The sequence below is a fragment of the Ciconia boyciana genome, chromosome 4 (genome assembly GCF_034638445.1).
Source record: "Ciconia boyciana chromosome 4, ASM3463844v1, whole genome shotgun sequence".
NCBI lineage: Eukaryota > Metazoa > Chordata > Aves > Ciconiiformes > Ciconiidae > Ciconia > Ciconia boyciana.
In genome coordinates, this window is record NC_132937.1 from 55,995,890 (window position 1) to 56,016,720 (window position 20,831).

The 20,831-nt window shown below is 39.6% G+C and overlaps 1 protein-coding gene across 1 annotated transcript in view; it reads right to left on the minus strand.

Moving 5' to 3' along the window:
* Positions 1-6,939: 6,939 nt before the first annotated feature.
* The window catches only part of RORB (RAR related orphan receptor B), a 136,526-nt gene continuing 122,634 nt past the window's right edge, over positions 6,940-20,831 (minus strand). The window contains exons 5-10 of the mRNA XM_072859243.1: positions 17,336-17,457; positions 15,916-16,048; positions 13,845-13,952; positions 12,598-12,708; positions 7,576-7,688; positions 6,940-7,104 (exon numbers count right to left, since the gene is read on the minus strand). Of these exons, the coding sequence (XP_072715344.1) occupies positions 6,949-7,104; positions 7,576-7,688; positions 12,598-12,708; positions 13,845-13,952; positions 15,916-16,048; positions 17,336-17,457 (743 nt within the window). The 3' untranslated portion in view covers positions 6,940-6,948. The remainder of the gene's footprint in view (positions 7,105-7,575; positions 7,689-12,597; positions 12,709-13,844; positions 13,953-15,915; positions 16,049-17,335; positions 17,458-20,831) is intronic.

Consider the following 20,831-nt stretch of genomic DNA (forward strand, 5'->3'; position numbering starts at 1 on the left):
AGTATTATCCTCGCTGCCTGCAGTAACACCCAGGAAATCTCTCTCCTTTCCCAGAGCATTTTGTGCATTGCCTTATTCTCTCAGCACAAATGAAATGCAAGGATCATTTGGAGGACATTGACTCATCCATCATGTCACTGGACATTCAGGCTGCCTTTTTAGGAGAGTTACTGATCTGTGAGATACCACTGTAGAAATTCTAGGTCTCTTCTTTTCACAATGGCTTTTGTCTGCAGACTGCATACACAAGTGGCTTTTATAGTTAAGAGATCTGTTGCAAACTGCTTCTGGGATGGTAAATTACTCGGGTGTTGGGCTCACTGTCACACAGCCTTACTTTCAGGGACAACACTTGCAGGGACAGTACAGCCAAGTGAGGACATGGAGGCTGGGAGGAAGAGGAGGATGGAGCCTGCTTCCTTCCTCCTGGGTGGAGCCTCCCTTGCAGGCTGCAGGTAAGGATCAGCTATGAGAAAGGGATGAATCATTTACCACTCCAGGCCTCATTCATTAGGAGCTAGGAGTAAGAAGAAAAGGAAAGAGAGGCAAGGTAGCCAGAAGACTGTTCTTTTTAATGGGCAGGTAGCATGCTAACAAGAATTTCAGTCACTTGGACATGGCTCCCAGCAACCTGAAAGATTAAAATTCAAATTGCAATGGGACAGTTGACGAAGAATATTACTATGAAAACCTTGACGCATAGGGATGTTGGCCTCTCCTTTCCACCTCTTGAAGTTGTCCACCCATCTTCTAGGTGTAGGGAATTCAGAAGATGGAGGGAGTCAAAACCTGTACATACTCACTGTGAGAATAGGAGCAATGATCATACTCAGAGCTGAGGAAAACCTCTCGGTTGGAGATTTGGAATTAACTCAATGATTGGCAACATATTCTACTGCAGTTTGTCTTTCTGTGTGTGTTCTTGTAATGATAGGTCTATAGAAACCATGTGGTGCAAAGGTAGGGAGAAGCAGAAGTGCATTTCAAAATTCTAGGAAATGGGAGTATTTTTCAGTAGTACAGTATAAAACGGGGTCATGTTTACTTGAGGTGAGAAGAGGACTGGTCATACCAGGGCGAAGTATTGCTACAGAGGCCTGGGGGTAGCTATGATTTTGTGCATCCCTGAGAGGAAATGGTAGCTGTTAGCCACTTTATACTACTTGCTCTTTATAGTCATTTCTCCACGTGGTAGCTCAGCATAACTGTTGCTGTCATTGCTGACATACTATCATTTACTCTACATCTTAACCTTTCTTCTTACCTGCCTGCAGCAATTCTGAATATGAGCTCACATTAAGGGTACCTAAACTCAGTACCTTTAAACTGCACTTTCTTTTGTCAGTTGTCTAAATTCAGTAACTCGTACAAAGCTTGCTTGCATTTTGTTTCCAAAAGGACTTTAACATCACAAACTGATGGGTCAGTAGGGCTCCACTGGCTGTGAAACAATGGGTGAAGTGAGTCCTGCATCAAGCTGAGGAAATGCTGACAGTGAATTCAGTTTATACCAATGTTACTTCTAATCGCTGGCTTGAAAGCCTTGTCTGGGTCGCGTTCATTTGGGCAGCTCAACCCGTGCCCTTCAAAGCCTCTAACATTCTCTTCCTTATTATCACTGTTATATTTATATAGCTATTTTTAGTAATGAAACATCCCTGAGTGGCATACAGTGCAACATCTGCATCAAGCAGTGATTGTCATTTACAAAGCGTGAAACAAAAAGGAAAGAAGAGGACTGGGTCTCCAACACACTGTTCCTAATGGATGTCAGAGATAGGAGTTAGTTTCTAGAATGGAGGCAGAAAGTGATGGGACAGGTTGGTAGGTGTAAATACACTATTTTGTTATTGCCAGGGAAAAGCAAGCTGTTCTGTCTCAGGTTTCCATTTCATATGTGCTTAGACATAACGTATTAGGACAAAGAACTCTTTCATGTCTCAGTTTGATCTTATTGCCCAGTGCTATATTCCTGGGATATTCAACAGACAATGACTCTGAAAATAGGAACCAGCTTCCAGGCTGGACCTTGGCTCTTCTGGAAACAGCACAATCAGTGCGGAGTCAGGAGGAAGGAGGATGGGGGGAGCCTGAACATCTTTCAAATGTGCTTTGTAGCACCGCTTCAGAGGGGGTGAAAAAGACAACAGGGAAAGGAGCCATCATCTGCCCATCTCTAACTGTGCTGCCTGATGAATTTGTGAGACTGCTGCAGCCTTGGAGCAGCTCCCACAGCCTGGTGGTGGGAGGCTGAGAGCCCAGCACACAAGAGCAGCTTTGCACCCTCTTTGTGGGTGCACAAGCAGAAATCCCTGCAAATTATGCCAAGGGAAACGTACACCTGTGCAAGCTGCCACCATGAAAAGAAACAAAGAAAATCACATAATAAAGCTCGTCTTCACGGACAAGTCTGGTAGCTGCTCCATCTGGAGCACCATAACCTGGCACAGGCATTGAGACAGCATTGGCGCCCAAGGCGCAACAGGAGGAATAAACTGATCCCTGTGAAAGGGAGCTGAAATGGACAACAGGAAATGTGAAGCAAAAACATGAAAAAGCAAGTATGAGGATAACATCTGACTTGTGCTCTGCAAAGCTCAAAGGGGACCTTTTAACACCAAGGGCCTTTGACTTTATGAGGGGTTGAGCACCTTCTGTGTGGTGCTGAGATGCCTCCATTTTTAGTGGCTCTAGTTAGAACTAAGGGAGCCTGACAACTTGTAGAATCAATTCCTAAATGCTGCCTATCACAAACGGATCAAAAACTATACATTGCTTTCAGAAACAAGTTGGCTCAACTGAGTGCCTTCCATTACCCTGTTTTTTTTCTAGCAATTGCTAAAGCAATCTTTCCATTAGAAGGAAATATGACTCTTGGAATTAATTCTTTATACAAAGAGCTGGCAAGAGTGACATTTACATCAAAATTAAGTCTCTGTGGTAGTGTAACGAACAGCCTACATCTGCTTCCTTGATGCCAAGGATAATTTAGATCAATGTGGTTGAATTATCTGAGACCAATGCTAGAAGTAGAAGATTCAATACATGCTTTAAATATCCTTTTGTTAAAGATCTGGGGTTAATCAATCATTAAAAAATGTGTCCCATTTGCGAAGCTTGTCACTAAAAAAATCAACAAACACAACCAATTACTACAGAGAGCAGATGTGACAAATCCTAGTTTTAGAGATTTAATTGAAAGGCTTCAGATGCTACTGTGAACTAATGAAAGCCAAGAAGAAATAAAATGCAGCACTAATATTTTCTGAAACGCATTTTGTGAGTGGATTATGCAGTTTTTACTCGAATTCATGCTATTTTATTATTTGAAGTATATGGATAACTTGAACATATGAAATCCAATATCAAGAATTTGAAATTTTGAGTATAAATAACTATGTATCAAGACCAACAACAAAAATCCATCCTGTAGCATGTGATCATTACTTGTTGTTCTAAACTCAGTCAATGAAGGGTAAAAGAGGTACTACTTTACCTATGTGCCCAATCCCAAATCACAGAAAACGAAATAAAATTTCTCAGCCTTAGTTACCACAAATAAATAATGTATGAGAATGATTTTTTATTTTCCAAATAAACAACAAGGTTATTTGCTCAAATCCTGTAAAAATAGTAACAAAAATAGAGCAAGCTGTTGATAATTAACCTTATTTGAAGATAAAAATTTGTTTGGCAATATTTGTAATTGTTTGTACGGCTATGGCCTATCAATGGCAATGAAGATTTTGTATACCAGCATTTTAATATTTTTAGGACCAAAAGGCAAGAATCCATTTTTATTCCAGGACTGGATACTGCTACCTCTGTGGTCTCTGGCAAGTCATTTAACTTCTTTTCCTTCATTTCCACATCTTCAAAAAGTGGCAGTAATGCTTACTGATTGAAAAGGTCATGAGGTTGCAGTGATTTAAGAACAGTGCTTTAAGGATTAAAAGCCCTGCAGATAGTGATTAAATAATGTTTTTTTCACTGGTGATCTCCATTTAGTTATCTTGCCTAAGACATAAGTCAGAAATCCCAAGGACTGAATCACTTATTTGAAAAGAACAAAACAATTTCAAGATGTAACATGTAATTGTGAAGGACTATTTGTAAACATAACAAACCTCTTTATTTATCAGCACTAAGAACAGTAATATTTATCACATATGCTATATATTTGTGGGTTGGCTAAATATGTTACTGTTGATATACTGAAAACAAGTTTATAAAGAATTTCAAACAAATATATGTGTGTGTGTTCTTCAGTTGGAAAAGACAAGGAAAACATGAAACCCCTGCAGTGAAAACTGAGCACTTCTAGGCTTCAGTTTGACTTGATATTTTTCCCAAATAAATTCACACAAGCAGTACATAAATATAGTTAATTAATTTCTTTTATATTAGAAAGAGTCAGAGTTTGGGGTCCTTTTCACGGATTTGCCATGTAAAAGGGGCTGCAAACAGATAAATCACCTTATAAGGGAATGCCAGTTTTTGGGTTTAAGTGATATAAAGAAGCATCAAGAGCAATGCTTTATTATGTTAATTGAAGACATTTTAATGTAGTCAGTAGACATCAGAAAATGTGCTCTGAATTTGGAGCAAAAAAGATATTTTAGAAATTGCTGTTCTATAGGACTAAGTAATTTTGAAGAGTATGTCATGTTTGCGACATAATTGTCAGCACAACTAACTTTGCTGTGTAGGTTTATTCTTTTCTCTTTTTGAAGTTGTAATAGGCCTACAGAGAAACTTTTATTAGCTGAGAATTTGTAACTGCTCTTGTATCTGGTCTGGCATTGCTAAAACAGAGAAAACAAACATTGATGTTGTCTAGACTGGATTCTGTCATGAAACATGTATGTAAACTTGCAAACCGGCTGATGGAGGGCAAGGGAAAACTCCACAAAGTACATGGAATAGCCTGTGAATTATTTGGTTATGCAGAAAAGGGAACAGGAGACTGAGACCAGAGCTGTGCAAGTCTGTTGGAAAAGCTGGAGGCATTAAGTTATCACTGCAACAGACCAAGTTTCTGCACTGACCCTGGGGCCCAGCTGTGTCCCTGTGGGCTCCTGTGACACTGCTCTGCCATGCAGGCTGGCAGATGGCGGGTCCTTCGGCCTCCCTCCAGCCTGCTCCTCCTCGCCTTGCCTCAGGTTGCACTGACTTCTATGTGATTTGAAATAACGAAATGTATCTGCTCGTGATCCTGCCTTCACTTCATTTCTTCTCTACTGCCTGCTTCCTCTTATTTCTGCTCTATGCCCTCCACTGGCGTCCCCGGAGGAGACATCTCTGAAAAAGCTCACAATGGGTAAAAGTGGTAGTAAGGACAGAGCTGTAGCAGAAACTGAATCCCCCTTCCATAGCTAAAAAGTCTATGTTTTTGTATCTCTGGCAGAATCCAAATACATTAATCATGACTGCTAATTAAACTTAATTAATCCACAAGATTAAGTCCATGGCAGTCTTCCACTCCCCTCTGTGTTTGCCTTTGGTTTTACAAGCAAATGCACATAAAGTCAATTCAGAGACAGACAAAAAGAAAGCCCCAATCCTTTGCTCCCCTCCTGAAGTGCATCTAAAATCAACCCTACATATGTATATATATACAGTTATATACGTACAGATATATACATACGTATACGCATGTGTATGTAACATACATATGTGTATGTGTGTAATGGGAACCATCAGTTTCATCTAGATGATGGCTATGTCAGAAATAGTGATAGTTATATTCACCTTCGTAACCATGGACATTGCTCACTTTGACTTTCCTCTTCCTTCCCTCCCTTCCTCCCTCTGCTGCTGCTCTTCAGAGCTACATTTTAGGTTTCCTATGGTTTTCACTGAGTTCACTATATGTCTTTCCATTGAGTTCAGCAAAAAACAAACCAAGCCTTGCAACTACTTTTTAAAGCAGTATACATAAAATAAAATTATGTGTGGAATCAGAAAAATGTATGTGTGGGATAGTCTACATTTTTACTCCATATTTCAGATACTTTACTGACATCAGGTCCTACAATGTTCACTGTTATATATGCTCTATCCCTGTAACAGGGAGAAAATTAAAAAAAAACCCTTTTCCTCTCTCCACTAAAATCATCCAGACAAGGCTTTTGCACCATTGATACATTCCTGATGTTTCATTTACAGACTGCACACATGCACTACATTACACATGTCTCAGAAGTGATCCTGTCATTACACATCGGCAGCTGATAATTTAACTCTGACTGGCAAAGCAAATCTTGATTGCCCAAAGTAAATCTAATACATTACTTGGAGAGTAAGAAATGCATGACAGCCGGGCTGAGCATCCTTTAAAAGTAGGCATGGGATTTTTAAGCTACAGCATGTATGCGTATAATACCTACATATATATATATATATATATATATATATATATAAAGTATATAGCACATATATATATATGTGTATTCCATACATGCACCATAATTTCCAAGACAGCTACAAATTTCCACATGCATTAAACTATCTAAAAACATAGAAATAGGCAAGTCTAATAAGTGGAATTTTCTTAAATTATATTTGAACAATAAACAGCAAGAGTAATACTGCAAAGTACTGCTCTATTCTCATGTATATCTACAATAAAATTCTAGGAACAGTTGTCTCCCAAAACATCCCCCAATAAAATAAAATAAAAAAAAATGGTAACACCCAGTGTCCTATATTTGTATATTCGTTGTCAGTTAAAAAAAAAAGTAAACAAAGAAAAGAGAAAAAAGACATCCCCACTCAGAGTTGCATATTTACATTCTTCAAACTGTAGCGGTGAAAAATAATTCTATTAAGTGCAGGACATTCCTAGTGTTGCAGTAGTGACATTTTTAATAAGTTCTTCATGAAAACATTTCTTTTTGTCTTAATAGTGATGCATTCCATGACTACGTGAAAATTCTATTATCCCCTTCACTTGCAGCCAGTGGTTGAGTCTGGATTGAAAAGCTCCTTGTATAATGGAGGAAACAGTGTGTTCACTATATCTGGATGAGATTGCTTAAATACCTGTAGTTTCTCTCCGTGCAAGTTGCAAAGTGCAGTAATGGTTGGTATCTTGGCTATTAACTGCGAGACATTAAAATAAAAAGAAAAGGAAGAGGGAGGAAGCAAATTTAGTATAAATTACAGTTTCCAAAATGAACTATGTTAACGTCTTGTTGGGTAACTGAATGCAATACTCTGAACTCCATCAAAACTATCCATCCAAAGGACCAGGCATTGCTCTTGCCATAAGAGGCTAAAAACAATTGTCCTGGAAATTTTAGCCAAGTGCCAAAAATGCATTTAACAAGGAATTGCCTCCAGGGGTATTTTTTTAAGGCAGACTTGCTAGGTTACCAATTAAAAAGATTAGTGGATTGAACAAAAAATGGAGTAAGAGGAACCAGGGGCAAGAGTAAAACAAGCTGTACTTCTATACAATGCAAGCATATAGTGTGCTGCTTTTAACTTACATTAATGTGGCAGTACATGGAGAAATGGCTACAAAAAAAGTCATGATCAAGGAGTGCTGGACTCTTAATTTTAACAATTTACCTTTGTCAAAGTCTCATCATCGAGGTGGTTCTTCTGGATCACATGTTGAAGTGCAAAGTAAATCTTTTCCTGAAGCTTCTGGACCTTCCTTGGCTCTATTAACCAGGCTCGATCTGAGAAAAAGGAAAGGAAAAGCTAAAGGCAAGAATGTGCAGTTGTGGGGCATGCTCATGGATGAACACAGTGTCCCGTGCTGGCAAGCATTCACAGCAATCATAATTTCCATGAGGAAGGACTGCATGATAATTATGATATGGTTTCAGAGGCAAAGTATTTCAATCCATTAAAGGATCACCTGAGAGTTTAATTAACAGATACAAAGTGTATAGGAACACAATGTTGGCTCTGCATCTCTTTGTTTAAACCAGGATGTTACAGATAAAGATGGCAGTAGAAATGAAACAAGGCCCAACCAGTTTATTATTCTCTGTTGTTACAATCAGTGTTCTTCTAACTTCATACTGGCTAGGTGAAAAACATGTCATGTTATTTCAGTGTCTTAATACATAAATAATAAACATATTGATCAAAACAGTTCTTTGAAAATAATAGAATACAATTATTTAAAAATTAAAATAAAATATATCTCATTATTTACTAGGCTAACATTTTGAGACCAAATATTATATTCTGAATAAAAAGAAATGGTTTCCTTCAAAAGAATTTCTTTAATAATTCAAAAGAATTATGAGTTGTTGCAATGTCTTGAAGTGCAAATTTCTCATTATTTAAAAATGTTCTCTTTTTAAACAACACAAAATAAAAGATTATCTGGGAGAATAACAGTTACAGACACAGTTGTTTGGAAACCTATATGGCTTCTACTGAACTCAAACCCCAAGTGCAGGAGGTCTTCCTTAAGATCTATATTCTCACAAGTCGTAGCTTCTCTTTCACAGAAAGAGGAGTAGCAGACCCCAAGACAATGCCAAAACCATTAATACAGTGTGTCTACAGCACCATTAAACCTTCTGTTTTCCCATGCTGCAAACTTGTTTCTTCCTTCCTCTCTCCCTCAATCCAGACCAATTCATGGGTATAGATTTTAGCTTTCAAACAGGAAATAAGAAAATCTATTTTGTCACAGGGCATGAATCTTCATGTACAAATTGAAAAATGCAGGAAAATCCTTTTCACTTTCAGAGCTCTTTCACCCACTCCCAGTCACTAAAATAATCTGTAGAAATAATATAAATCGACCATTTCAATGAGCACACATGCCACAGATACTGAAGCTGAATAATATTTCATCACAGGAGGAGCAGGATTCTGTCATTTGTCTGACTGTCTGTGGAGAAGGGTGTATGAAAAGTGTCCATCACCAAGTACTGTGAAGAGACGAAACCAAACCTCTAGCTACTTGATCAGGAAAAGAAAATAATCTTTGTGCAAAGCTTAGAGAATCATGCTCCCAGAAGGTAAGCCAATGGATCCTGTGCCACCAGTGGCCATGGAAACAGAAAGGGTTATCAAGCATTGGAACAGGCTGCCCAGTGAAGTGGTTGAGTCGCCATCACTGGAAGTATTTAAAAGACGTTTGGATGAGGTGCTTAGGGACATGGTGTAGTGGTGGTCTTGGTAGTGTTAGGTTTATGGTTGGACTCAATGATCTTAAAGGTCTTTTCCAACCTATATGATTCTGTGATTCTGTGAAGAAAGAGATTGAGGTGCTGGAGTGTGTCCAAAGAAAGGCAATGAAGCTGGTGAAGGGTCTAGAGCAGAAGTCTTATGAGGAGCGGCTGAGGGAACTGGGGTTGTTTAGCCTGGAGAAAAGGAGGCTGAGTGGAGACCTTATTGCTCTCTACAACTGCCTGAAAGGAGGTTGTAGAGAGGTGGGGGTCGGTCTCTTCTCCCAGGTAACAAGTGACAGGATGAGAGGAAATGGCCTCAAGTTGCACCAGGGGAGGTTTAGACTGGATGTTAGGAAATTTTACTTCACTGAAAGGGTTATCAAGCATTGGAACAGGCTGCCCAGGGAAGTGGTTGAGTCGCCATCCCTGGAGGTATTTAAAAGACATTTGGATGAGGTGCTTAGGGACATGGTGTAGTGGTCTTGGTAGTGTTAGGTTTACGGTTGGACTCGATGATCTCAAAGGTCTTTCCCAACCTATGCGATTCTGTGATTCCGTGAAATACCTAAATACTGTTATCAAGGGCATAAGAATCACCTTTCAGGATGGTGGCTTCTGTAGAAAAGAAACTTGAATATGAGTACTTCCCATAGGGAATATCTGTGTACCTATATTAGTGGATGGAAGGACTGGTGCAGGTACTTCTGTGAAGCAGTGCTTCATTTTTTGAATTTTTACATACGTTCACAAGATGAAACACTTTATTGTGAAGAAACTGGAACGTGTAGTGTGAAAGGAAATGATTTCTTTCTCTGTTGTTTACTGTTATCATTTTTGTAAGAAAATAAATGGCAAATTTCGATGTCAGTTCAATCTGTACTGATTTTCCCTGCCTTCCCACTCCCAAATTTAGCAGCCCAGCTGAAATGGGAATTCTTTGCACAATCCAAATTTGTATGCTTTTTACGGAAGAGAGATTGCTTTCACTTATGTACATGCTGCTGCAGCCCATAATTTCTTTCTTGTTGCATCTCTATGACTAGAGATACACATGCTTACAGACTACAGAAATAAGCAGTCAGCATGCGTCAAGCACTTTCACTTTTTTTTTTTTTTTTAATTAAGGGAATAGGAGACACTGTATGTGCCCTCTTGCTTGCAAGTAGGAAAAAGCCAACTTGGATGTGAAATGAAGAACTGTGCCTTATTGAGATATTTCATCTCATACCACCACCTTCAACCCTAAAACTTTATTACAGTGAAAAAAACCTTGGAATTGTCTCTACTTATCTGTGCTACTTAACAGAAACAGAGGCTGCTATTCAGGAGACACCCAGCTCTGAAAGGCTGTATCAGGACTGATGTATATCAGGACTGAAATGCATTGCTAGAGTTAATGGAGGAGCTTTTACAACACATGGCCTGCAATACAGCTGGGTCAAAACCAGACCTGAGTTGCTAGCTTTTTCAAGTACTCAGTACAGCTGCAAGAAGTGGAAATGAGTGTGGATACTCCAGCAACATGAACTGCTGGCAGACTGCAAGAGATTTTGGTGCTTTGCAAACTAAAGGGACATATGTAGAACTGCAGAGCTGAATCAGAATTTTGATGTCCATCTAAAACCTACCTGCAGCTAAGCACATTTCATAAATTACTTGATCAAAAATCCATTAAAATCAATGGGAAATTTTCCATTACTTAAATAGATTTTGCCTGGGCCTAAGGCACAGGACACTCTGAGATGCTAGAAGCTTTCTGTGACCAGATTTTTTGGAATAAGGCTATTACTTGTTCTCCTTTCCAAGATTACATGGGAGATTACATGGGAGACAGAAACATGACTTATTTTCAATTTGGCTAGAAATTACATAACTGTATTCTCTTTCTCCCTACAGATGAGATGCCCCCATCTGATCCAAAGTGCTTTGAAGTCAGCTTCGAAATAATCTTATTATTTCTGTCTGCTCAGCTAACTCCTACTTTTCCTGTTCCTAACTGTAAGAAAATAAACTGAAGAGTAAAAAAAGCTCCAGCTGTTACAAAAGAGAAATAAAGATCCTGCTTACGAAGATCCCACCACCCTCTTCCTGCTTCCCTTGGCTTTGTAACGTGAAGTCATCTGGAAACACTGAAACCATCTTCTGCAGCCTCTGTTAACATCTTACGGAAGAACTTCACAGCCCCGACCCGAAACAAATTTCCAGGTTGTCTTCAGCTTTGCACTGAGTCAGTCTGCTGAACAGGCCACTAATGTTAACCAGAAGCAGCAAGCAGTGACTCTGTCATGGTCAGAGCTTTGGTCTTTTCAGACTGAGGGAGGGCTGATGGCCAGGGACAGATCAGGACGCTGCAAGTCCCCTGTCCCAGAGGAAGTCAGGGCACCTGGGAGACAGTGCACAGGCAACTCTCACCCCTGTGCACAGCTGGGACACGTCTGAGGTGGAAATGGTGGCTGTTTGGAGGGTCGTCTCTGGAACATCCTGGCCTAACACCATGAAGGGCCACTGGCTCAACCATTTCACCTCTGAGCAGACGACTGCAAGGACTGCTCAAAGGGAAAATAAAAGGAGCAGAGTCCTTTCAGTAGATGTCATTAATGATGAGAACGAACATGTTGACACCATCTGTGCTAGTCTAATTCTGCCTAACATAATCTCCACCACAGATGTGCAAAAGGGCAAAGTGACCTAGAGGAAGTCTTTAGCAGAACAGACTGGAAAAATAATTAATGGTGGGATTTTTTGTAAAGGCCTTTCAAGAGGTTACTCTTAGTGGGAACTGGGGGTCTACCTCCCCTGAAGCGTGTTTAAAAATCCCACACTAAACTGTGAGCTTATCTGCCAGATCCACCTTCTCACCTCCACCAATTCAATCACAAAAACCTCTTTTCCGTGGTCAGACAGCCAGCACTCACTGAATGCGTGCTTGTCTGTGGAGCGTTATGATACATTAATATATGAAAGTGAGCATGTTGCCCCTGGAGTCACCACCTCTCACCTGGAGCTGAATTCAGACAGGACCTCATACAGATTTTTACTGCTCCTGTTCTTATCCCCACAGAAAAAGCCCATCATAGTTAGGGACTCTATAACCTGCTCAGGACTGTGAGGTCTGAGCTCCCTGAAAATGCTAGGAGGAACATGCACCTCCTTGAGTACCATGCTTCTCTGTATGTGGTCTGGAGGAACGTCTGCCTGCCCTGCTTGTCTGCACAATCCTGCTCCACATATGTTACCCCGACACTTTGGATCTATTTCCAGTATGTGTAATAGCTGACAGTCTACCAAAAAGAGAGTGAGGTATATTTGGGTAATTCAGGTATTCTTCCATTGCTTAATACACCGCTTAATATCACTCAATACAGCTTAAACAGCTGTTTAAGTAGGTAGAAATAGAGGTGGACAAGGATGAAAAAAAAAAATCATTGTGGTGTTTGGAATGAATAATTACCTGGTGATATCAGAACAGCAGATGAAAACAAGGCAATCTCCTCCTCAGTCAGCTGTAAGGAACATAAATTCTTTGCAAAGTCAAACGCTTCATTCACCAGATCATCAGAACCTGCAGACCACAGAGGACAAAATCAATGCCAGAAATTTATCAGCTCTTTAACCTACCATGAAAAGTGGATTGTTTTGGTGTCAAAAAAGGTTGTGAGTGAATGTCTATACTTCTTAAACAAGTGCATTTCATCAGCTATTAGAATTCCACCTAGCCCGAATATGTATCACTAAAACACCCATTGAAGCACAAAAATTATCAAGAATTAGGGGCATGACCTGTATAAAAACTGCACAGAGATCTTAGAAGAGGGTTTTCTTTTCCCAATGTGGAAATAAATGCTATTTCTAAACAAATATTAAACCTAAGAGGTATGAATGACCAGTCCTAAATAACTTTCACATATATAATTTTATTAATTAACAGTACAAATATTTATGAAAATTTGTGAAAACATCATAAAGACCAAAATGAATCAACTAATGCACATTTATAAATGTTTTAAACTTCTAAAGTAATGTTACATTTATCCATATGCAAATAAGAAAAATATATACCTGTATGCTAAATATATGCATTTGAAACAAACATCTCTGTTTGAGTTTGGTCCTGAATAAATTTCTGATAATGTATCGGTCTCATGGATGGGCAAAAGACATCCGTTTAGCTATTAACATTTCAGGTAGCACTCAGTATCATGTTCAGAAATGAAGCAACTGTTTCAATACATGAATCTAAATGAGCTTAAAAGTTTTAGGCAAACCAGTATTTTAGGTAAGTCCTTGTGTATATTTTGTTGTAGTTCATAATTTTAGTCCCCTCATTGCTGGGGCTAAAATTGCCTTCTGCAGGACACAACTAGTGGGAGTGATTTGATATATCAAGCATAACTGAACTGTGAAGATAAACTGCTTGGCTCCTACCATAAACTCACTTTTTATCAAAATTTCAAATGGCAGAGTAAGAAATCTACCTGAAAAACCCTTATGCTGCTCTTTTTTATTAGAGAAAACACCTATCACTGCTAGCAGCTAGTGGAGTCACCTTTTTTCTTTTTCAGGTCCAGCCTAGAGATTTGGAGATTTGGAGATTCAAAATTTACTGCAGATTTTCATTGTGGGTCACTATTTTCAGAAAGATAAATCTGTCACTATGTGGCTCAATGTAATTGATTGAAAAGAAGACGACCAACATACCCAAGGCTTTAAACATTTGCATCCCTCCATACTTTCCTTCAAACAGAACAGTATTGTTGAGTGGGTTGAAGGCACGGCACATTCTCACCAAAACCACTTCCAAGCAGCCTACCAGATATGAAAAAGAGCAAAAGTACCACGCATTATGTAGAAAAAGAGCAAAAGTACCACGCATGCAAAACATCAGAATATAGGAAATGTCAAGAAAATATTTAGGAAGATATCACTCATTAGAAACATCATCAAGGACAGACACTCTTTGAAGGCATCTAGGTGATATGCCTCTGAATGAGAGAAAAAAATATTTGTCTGCTTTGAGTATAGAAAGGGGTAATTTCTTGTCCAGCCTAACCACCTTTTCTTTAGGTTGATCTTTTCCCCCATTGCAGCAAATTGGCAGCATGGACTTAATCTGAGTTTAGACTTGGGCAAATATTTTCAAATTGAAATATTTTATCCTGAAAATTAGACATTTATTGAAACTCCTTTTTAATATCTACATCTATTTAATACAAAAAAGCAGCTTCATTCAATGTGTATATAAATCCCAGATTCATTTGGCTGGAGGGGGAGAACATCAGGAAGTGTTTTTAGAGAGAAAATACAAGTTAAAGTACTGTCAAAGACACCCCTACACTGGGGTTTACTTTTGTTTCCCTTGTTTTTCTTACAGATTGGGGAATAACCAGAACAACCCTTCTTTTTTTCTCCTTATCTTTCCCTACTATTTCCTAAGTGCAAAAATATACAGTTTGGGAAAATGAAGGGAAAAGTTTTAAGCATCCCTTAACTAAATCCAGATCTCTTGTAAGAGGAACTAAATCTGAGGATTCTTTTGCAGACATGCTTTTAAGTGAAAAGTCCTGATTTTCTAACTCCTGCTCAGCATTAACAGCAAAACAGAAAAAAAACCCTGACATATTTATACATGCTGAAGCTAAACAGAGTTGTCCGACAGTATGGTCAAATATAACTATACCTTCTGCTGAAGGTGCAGTTGTATTGCTAGCTTTGCCAGCAAAATGAAGGAAGTTACTTGGGGTGCCCTGACACCTGCAGAATTTTCAAAATTAGTACGAGCTTTAAAAAAATAGTGCTCATCCTACGACTCTGTTTTTCCAGGAGGTTGCCCACGTGTTCCCAGGGTCTCTGTATCCCTTCCTTTTGCACCTGTGCCCACTGTCTCTGTCCAGCCCCACACCGAGGCACAGACCTCCGTGTACAGAGCGCTCAATCACACTGGCTTTCAGCCTTAATGAAGAGGTCCCTCTTGAAATAGGCAGCACTTCTTATGCTTTAACGAGCCGCCTCACACAGCATCCCACCTTTTACACATGGAGGGAGCAAGAAACTGATATGACAGGATAAATGCAGTTAATTACCAGTAGCGGTTGACTTGGTCATACCATTTTGTCCTCCTGAATTTAGTGGTGTTATTACACAGTCACGACACATCTTGTCATGATTCTTCCAGAGGACAGAAATTACCGAGTCCCACGACAGGGAAGGAAACCCTTTTCCCCCTTGCCCTTATTCACACACGTGCACATCCAGACACACACAGAGAGCACGGCCGGAGCACACTGCCGTAATCCGCTCTCATTTATTCTGAAACCAACTGGCGCCAGGAGGGATTTTCCCTCCTGTGCGCTGGCTGGAGGGTATTTCTGTAGTCTCATTAAAAAGATTAGAGATGACCACAGAGGCAGGCCCCGGTGAGCCTGTGTTCGTTTCACTAATGACAAGTGGGGATTTTACAGGGTGGCAGATGACTGATTCGACCAGCTCAATTTGCAGGGTCCTTCCACCACATGTCAGGTTGGAGACTGCAGTTTATGCAACGATTGTGTGCATGCGTGTACTTAACAACCACAACTGACTGTAGAGGGAAGGGGATCAGAAGGCAGTAACATGATTAATGTGGAAAAATACGGAAGGGTTAAAGTAATTAATGAAACAGACCAAAATTAGTGCTCCTTCAAAATTAAGATTATTTTTAGAACAAAACAGCAGAGCACATTTCTAATGTACTGGGTGCTAAACCAGTCTCGAGCGTCCGGCGTTTACCCACCTGACTTAAGGAGGAGAATTTGGTCATTCTGGCAGAGCTCCATGAAGCCTGTTATGCGCTTCGCAAACTCCACCACATACTGGATGGCGTGGGTGATCTGAATGGCACACTGCTGCCACAGAGCTTCTCTGGTCTTCCAGGAAAACACACATGGAAATGCAAAGCAGTGAGCAAGCAGGTTCATCAGTGCATTAAGTTCTTCAGGTGGCCTTACAGAAAGGCGCACTCCTCAGACTCCCCCCCCATCACCAGGCAGAGCTAGTAGCATCTCTCCTTCTAGAGGTACCCAACAGTTTTCATTAGAAGGCTGTTTTTACAAGCCAGTTGCCCTAGTGATCTGAACTCTGGCATTGCCTCTTCAAAGGGGGAGAATGCATAGTCTAATGTTAAAATGTGATTCTAATGTTGGCTTTTGTGCAAGACAGACAGAGGCACAAACAATGTGAACATCCCAGAGTACTCTTAGGAAGAAGTGGCACAGTGTTATTAAGTTATCCAACAGAATATTTTTGCTAGTTTGAAACTTAAAATAATATATACTTAAAGTATCGTTGCAATCTGAACGCTGATTGCGTCAAAACTTTGTCTCCTTGATAATCAATTTCCTTGCACGCACAAGTGTGCAAATGTGAACTGATACTCTTGGTTTGCATGCCACAGCTCTGCAAGCTGTGGTGTATTTTTATTCTTGCTAGTACTTCATAGCCCCTCAGCTTTCAAAGAACAAGCTGGAGTCTCTTCTGTCTCTTGTGAGATCAGCTAATGTGCCAAATGAAATCTGCTTGAAGAATCATTGCTAGTGATGCCAGCGCAAGGGGCACAAAGATTTCTGTTGACTGGACTACATCTGAAGAGGTGCCAGTGGGAAATAGTCTGAACTTGACCTGAGAATCTCAGAGGTAGAACAAAAATGTAGTGTAACAAGATCATTTTTCCACCCAGTTTTGAACAACTTCAATTTAAGGAGTACTTTCAGTTTGTCATTATCTATCGTCTGTAAGTGGCAGATATTTGTTATTCACATGAAAAGGGGATGTGTTTTCAAAATGATACGGAAACAAAGTTAATTTATTTTATTTTCTTAAAATCCTTACAACAGAGGATCCAATCCTGATCACATTGAAGTCAACTGAATTTCTGCATGAATTTTAGACCTGTGATAACAAGCAAAGCATGGAAAGCTGGATTCCATAACCATGCCTGAGCTTTGACATTAGCAAACATCCCAACATGCTGGAAAGCCGTTGCTTCTTTTTGTGAAGTGTCACTCCTTTGCTTTCAGTAACCAGCTGCTCAAAGGTATTTAAAAGCCTGTTTTGACCTATATGAAACTCATCAGCATATCCTTGCCAAATACATTACACTGTTAACAATTTCAAACCATAGGGAGCAGAAGAAAAAGCATATTGCAGGATTGTACCTTGCTCTGGTAAACCTTAATTTCTTCATATGTGTGAGTCTGCCATGCTAGCTGGTGTAGTTCCTCCATTGTATATTGACATGTCTCCAAATGAGATTTAATGATATTCTGTGCAATTCGATCTGCGAAGAGGAGAATAAAAAATAGTTTGCATGAAACAGTGAACAATTATTTGCAATAGCAAAATGTTGAAAACATTAAGTTGTTGGAGAATGCAGAGTTAAAAAAAAAAAATAAATTTCTTTCCAGTGCTACCTTTCTCATTATTTTATTTCTGAAGATGACTGTAGCAAGATGTTTCAGTGTTCAACCCAAAGCCAAAGGATGCTTGATAAATAGTGGATCTGCACATGAAAATAACAATGAATCTTGTGAAACTATTCAGACTCTTTCATTCTGGAAGTGATTTTTTCTCCCCCTTGTGTTTAAATAAACGTCATTTGGAGACCCTCGTTACTTGATCACTTCTGTCTGCCCCAAGCCTGTGCAGCTGCCCAGCTCTGGCTGCTCAATCCTGACATGGCCATTTGCATTACCTTGGGATGACTCATATCAGAGAAACAGGAAACAGGTCTATTCTTTTTTTCTCAAGTTCATTTTCAGCTGGATCAATTTCTGATTTAGCTCAATGAACACGAATATGGAGACTGGTGCTAGCACGGGGTGAAAGATGGAACTAGTATCCTGGGTTTTAGAAGGAGAGATGGGGGGAATACATCTCACATACAGGATTAAGTTACCTTAAAGCTATTCTAAAATTGCAGCCTTAGAAACTACTGCTTAACATGGAATGCAGGATGCAAGGGGAAAGGGAAGCATTCAGTGCTGGCCTGAGATCCCACTGAAACTAAAAGTAAACTTCTCAGGGAAGTATTTTAAAGTAGATCTTTGCGCTTTAAGCCACTTGAGTGGATTAAAAAGGTTTTCACAAAAATTTCCAACATGAATTCATTAGCACTGGAAGTTGAAATGTCTTGATAAAACATGCTATAGAAATGTGATCATTTCTTATTTTGCAGCTTTGAGACCTATATATCTAATGAAGCTCAGTGCTTCAGCCTGAACACATTGCTCAAGCTGAATACCTTTTAAAGGATGGAACGAAGTCGAAGTCACAGACCTGACCTGAAGCCCTTGTGGCAGAACTGGCATTTCGCAGAAAACATGTTTGTCAGAAAGGAAAGGACGTTGACAATGCATTAGCCTAACCTAAGCATGGGAAGTAGAAAGAACTAGGCATGTGATCATTTATTCATTCACATCCTCAACAGTTTGCATACAGTGGGTGGCTCTGGTGCTTGGAGGCCCAAAATAAGACTGTTTCTTTTGCCAAATGTTGACTGAATTTAAAAACATGAGCAAGAAGGAAAGCTGAAAAATGAATGTAAACATGTATATGCTCCCTGCAATCACTGCTATAGGAGTGTTATTTAAAGGGGAGATGCCTGTGCTACTCTCACAGTTAATAAGCTGAGACTCAGGGGAAAGGCACTGAAGAAAACACAAGAGTTCCAGGTTTTTGTAGGTACAATAAAACCTGGTCAATTCAATCTGTATAGGTATCCCTTTAAAGGTCAACGCTATTTTTAGGTTTCCTGACAGAAGAATTGACTTGGGCATAAAGATAACTAAAAGTGTCTATTAGTGAGTACAGGGATCTATCCATCGTTCTTTTATGGAAGGTTGGATGCAAGTCTTAACCCGTGATCGTAAGCTGTTGCATTTTATAATAAAAACGTTGCTGATAAATAGGCATGTTGGAATACAGGCATGATGAATTTAAACAGATTTTTTTTTTAAAGGATCAACAAAGGTTTATTTACATTTCTTTAATGAAGAAAAGCAAGTAAACCCCACCTTTTTTAGAAAGATCAAATTTCGGATGTTTACACCCATATTGTTCTATTTAAAGTACAGTTTTAACAACATCATCTTTCCGGAAACATCCTTAGCCACAGCAAACTTGACTGCACAAGTTAAGCTCAAGCTATAGGTTTTGTCACTCATGTTCCTGGAAGGATTTAACCAGACAGGACTGAGGTACGGTAAGAGGAACATTTAGGCCTTTTATCTAAAACACCAGTGAAAGATGTATGATTTCAACTTGTATTACATTTCCACAGACTGAGTGGTAAAGGATTTTGCTCTCTGCACCCATTGGCTGGTCTTTTCTCTCTTGAGTTTCCTAGCCCAGCTCTCCTAGCCTCACCATTTGTTACAAAACCTGGAACTATTCACATTCTTGACATAAAGAAAATGCTTACAATAAATACCTCAAATACTCTAACATTACTGCATAGACAGATTTTGAATCAGATAAGGTGACCTGATGCTAACAATCTGAAAATAAGACCTTTTCATTTCACTGACCTCAAAATATACTTGATTAGCAGTTCTACATTACTGCAAAGATCCTCAGCCCCACTACTTTTCCTACCATTTATGTATTTACCTTAGGACCAAAGACCTGACAAACTCTTCAAGGTTTTGTAGGAATGGAATCCTGTGTTTTACCCCCATACATCTTTTCCTTATGTACTTGTGCTTATGTTGAGCTGACATTAAAACCCATTTAGATGTGCGAAGGCCTAGGGCAATTGCAGCAAGCAGCAGCTCCGAATGCTGACATCCAAAGAGGAATCAGGTGCAAGACAGAATTGAAACCCTTGCGCCGCAGGCTAGGCAAGGCTGAGTGTGTGATGGAAAGGGTACACTGGGTCTCAGGGGAGGAGGGGACTGCTCATTCAGCGTAAGCAGCAGAGGAGGCTGCTTGTCACACTCAACGCTGGAGTCCCTGGAAGGAGCTTTATGCAAATATAGCATACACTGGGTGTGCAGAGATGACATGATGCAAAAAGTAAAAGAAGTGTGAGCTCGTCTTGGCTTATCAGATGGTCCAGCAACAGAAGACCCAATGCAGGCAGAGCAAAGAATATCACTCTCAAAGAGTTTCAAAGACCATAGCCTTTTTTTCTGACATTTTCAGATTTTAGCATCTTTTCGCTAAAGAAGTTGGAATCAGTACACATCTCAACAAATCCCGTGCAGAAAGAAGTTCCTAAACTGCTGCGAATAATGTACTAACATCTAATGTAAACCTGTCCTGTCACATGGCACAGGTACTGTGCTGTACCCAAAATATGATACTTTTCTGTGAGACCTGGCAGCTCTGAATCACTGCTGGTAACTTGAGTTCAACAGATTAATTCTTTTAATCTAACCAACTGCTGCAAGTGTTGATTGAAAATAATTAATAATTCCAACTGAAAGAGTTACTGAGCCTGCATGGTAGTACACCACCAGCATTATAATAACTACAGCTGTAAACTGCAGGATTTCTAAAGCTTATCTGCCATAGTGTGTAAAGACAAATGTAGGTGCTTCACTCCTCCACTTTTGTCTATATGCTGATTTATTATATTAGGGCTATATTTCCTACCATGCATCATGATCACTTGACACTACATGATACCACAGGGAATCTGAAAGCCACAGC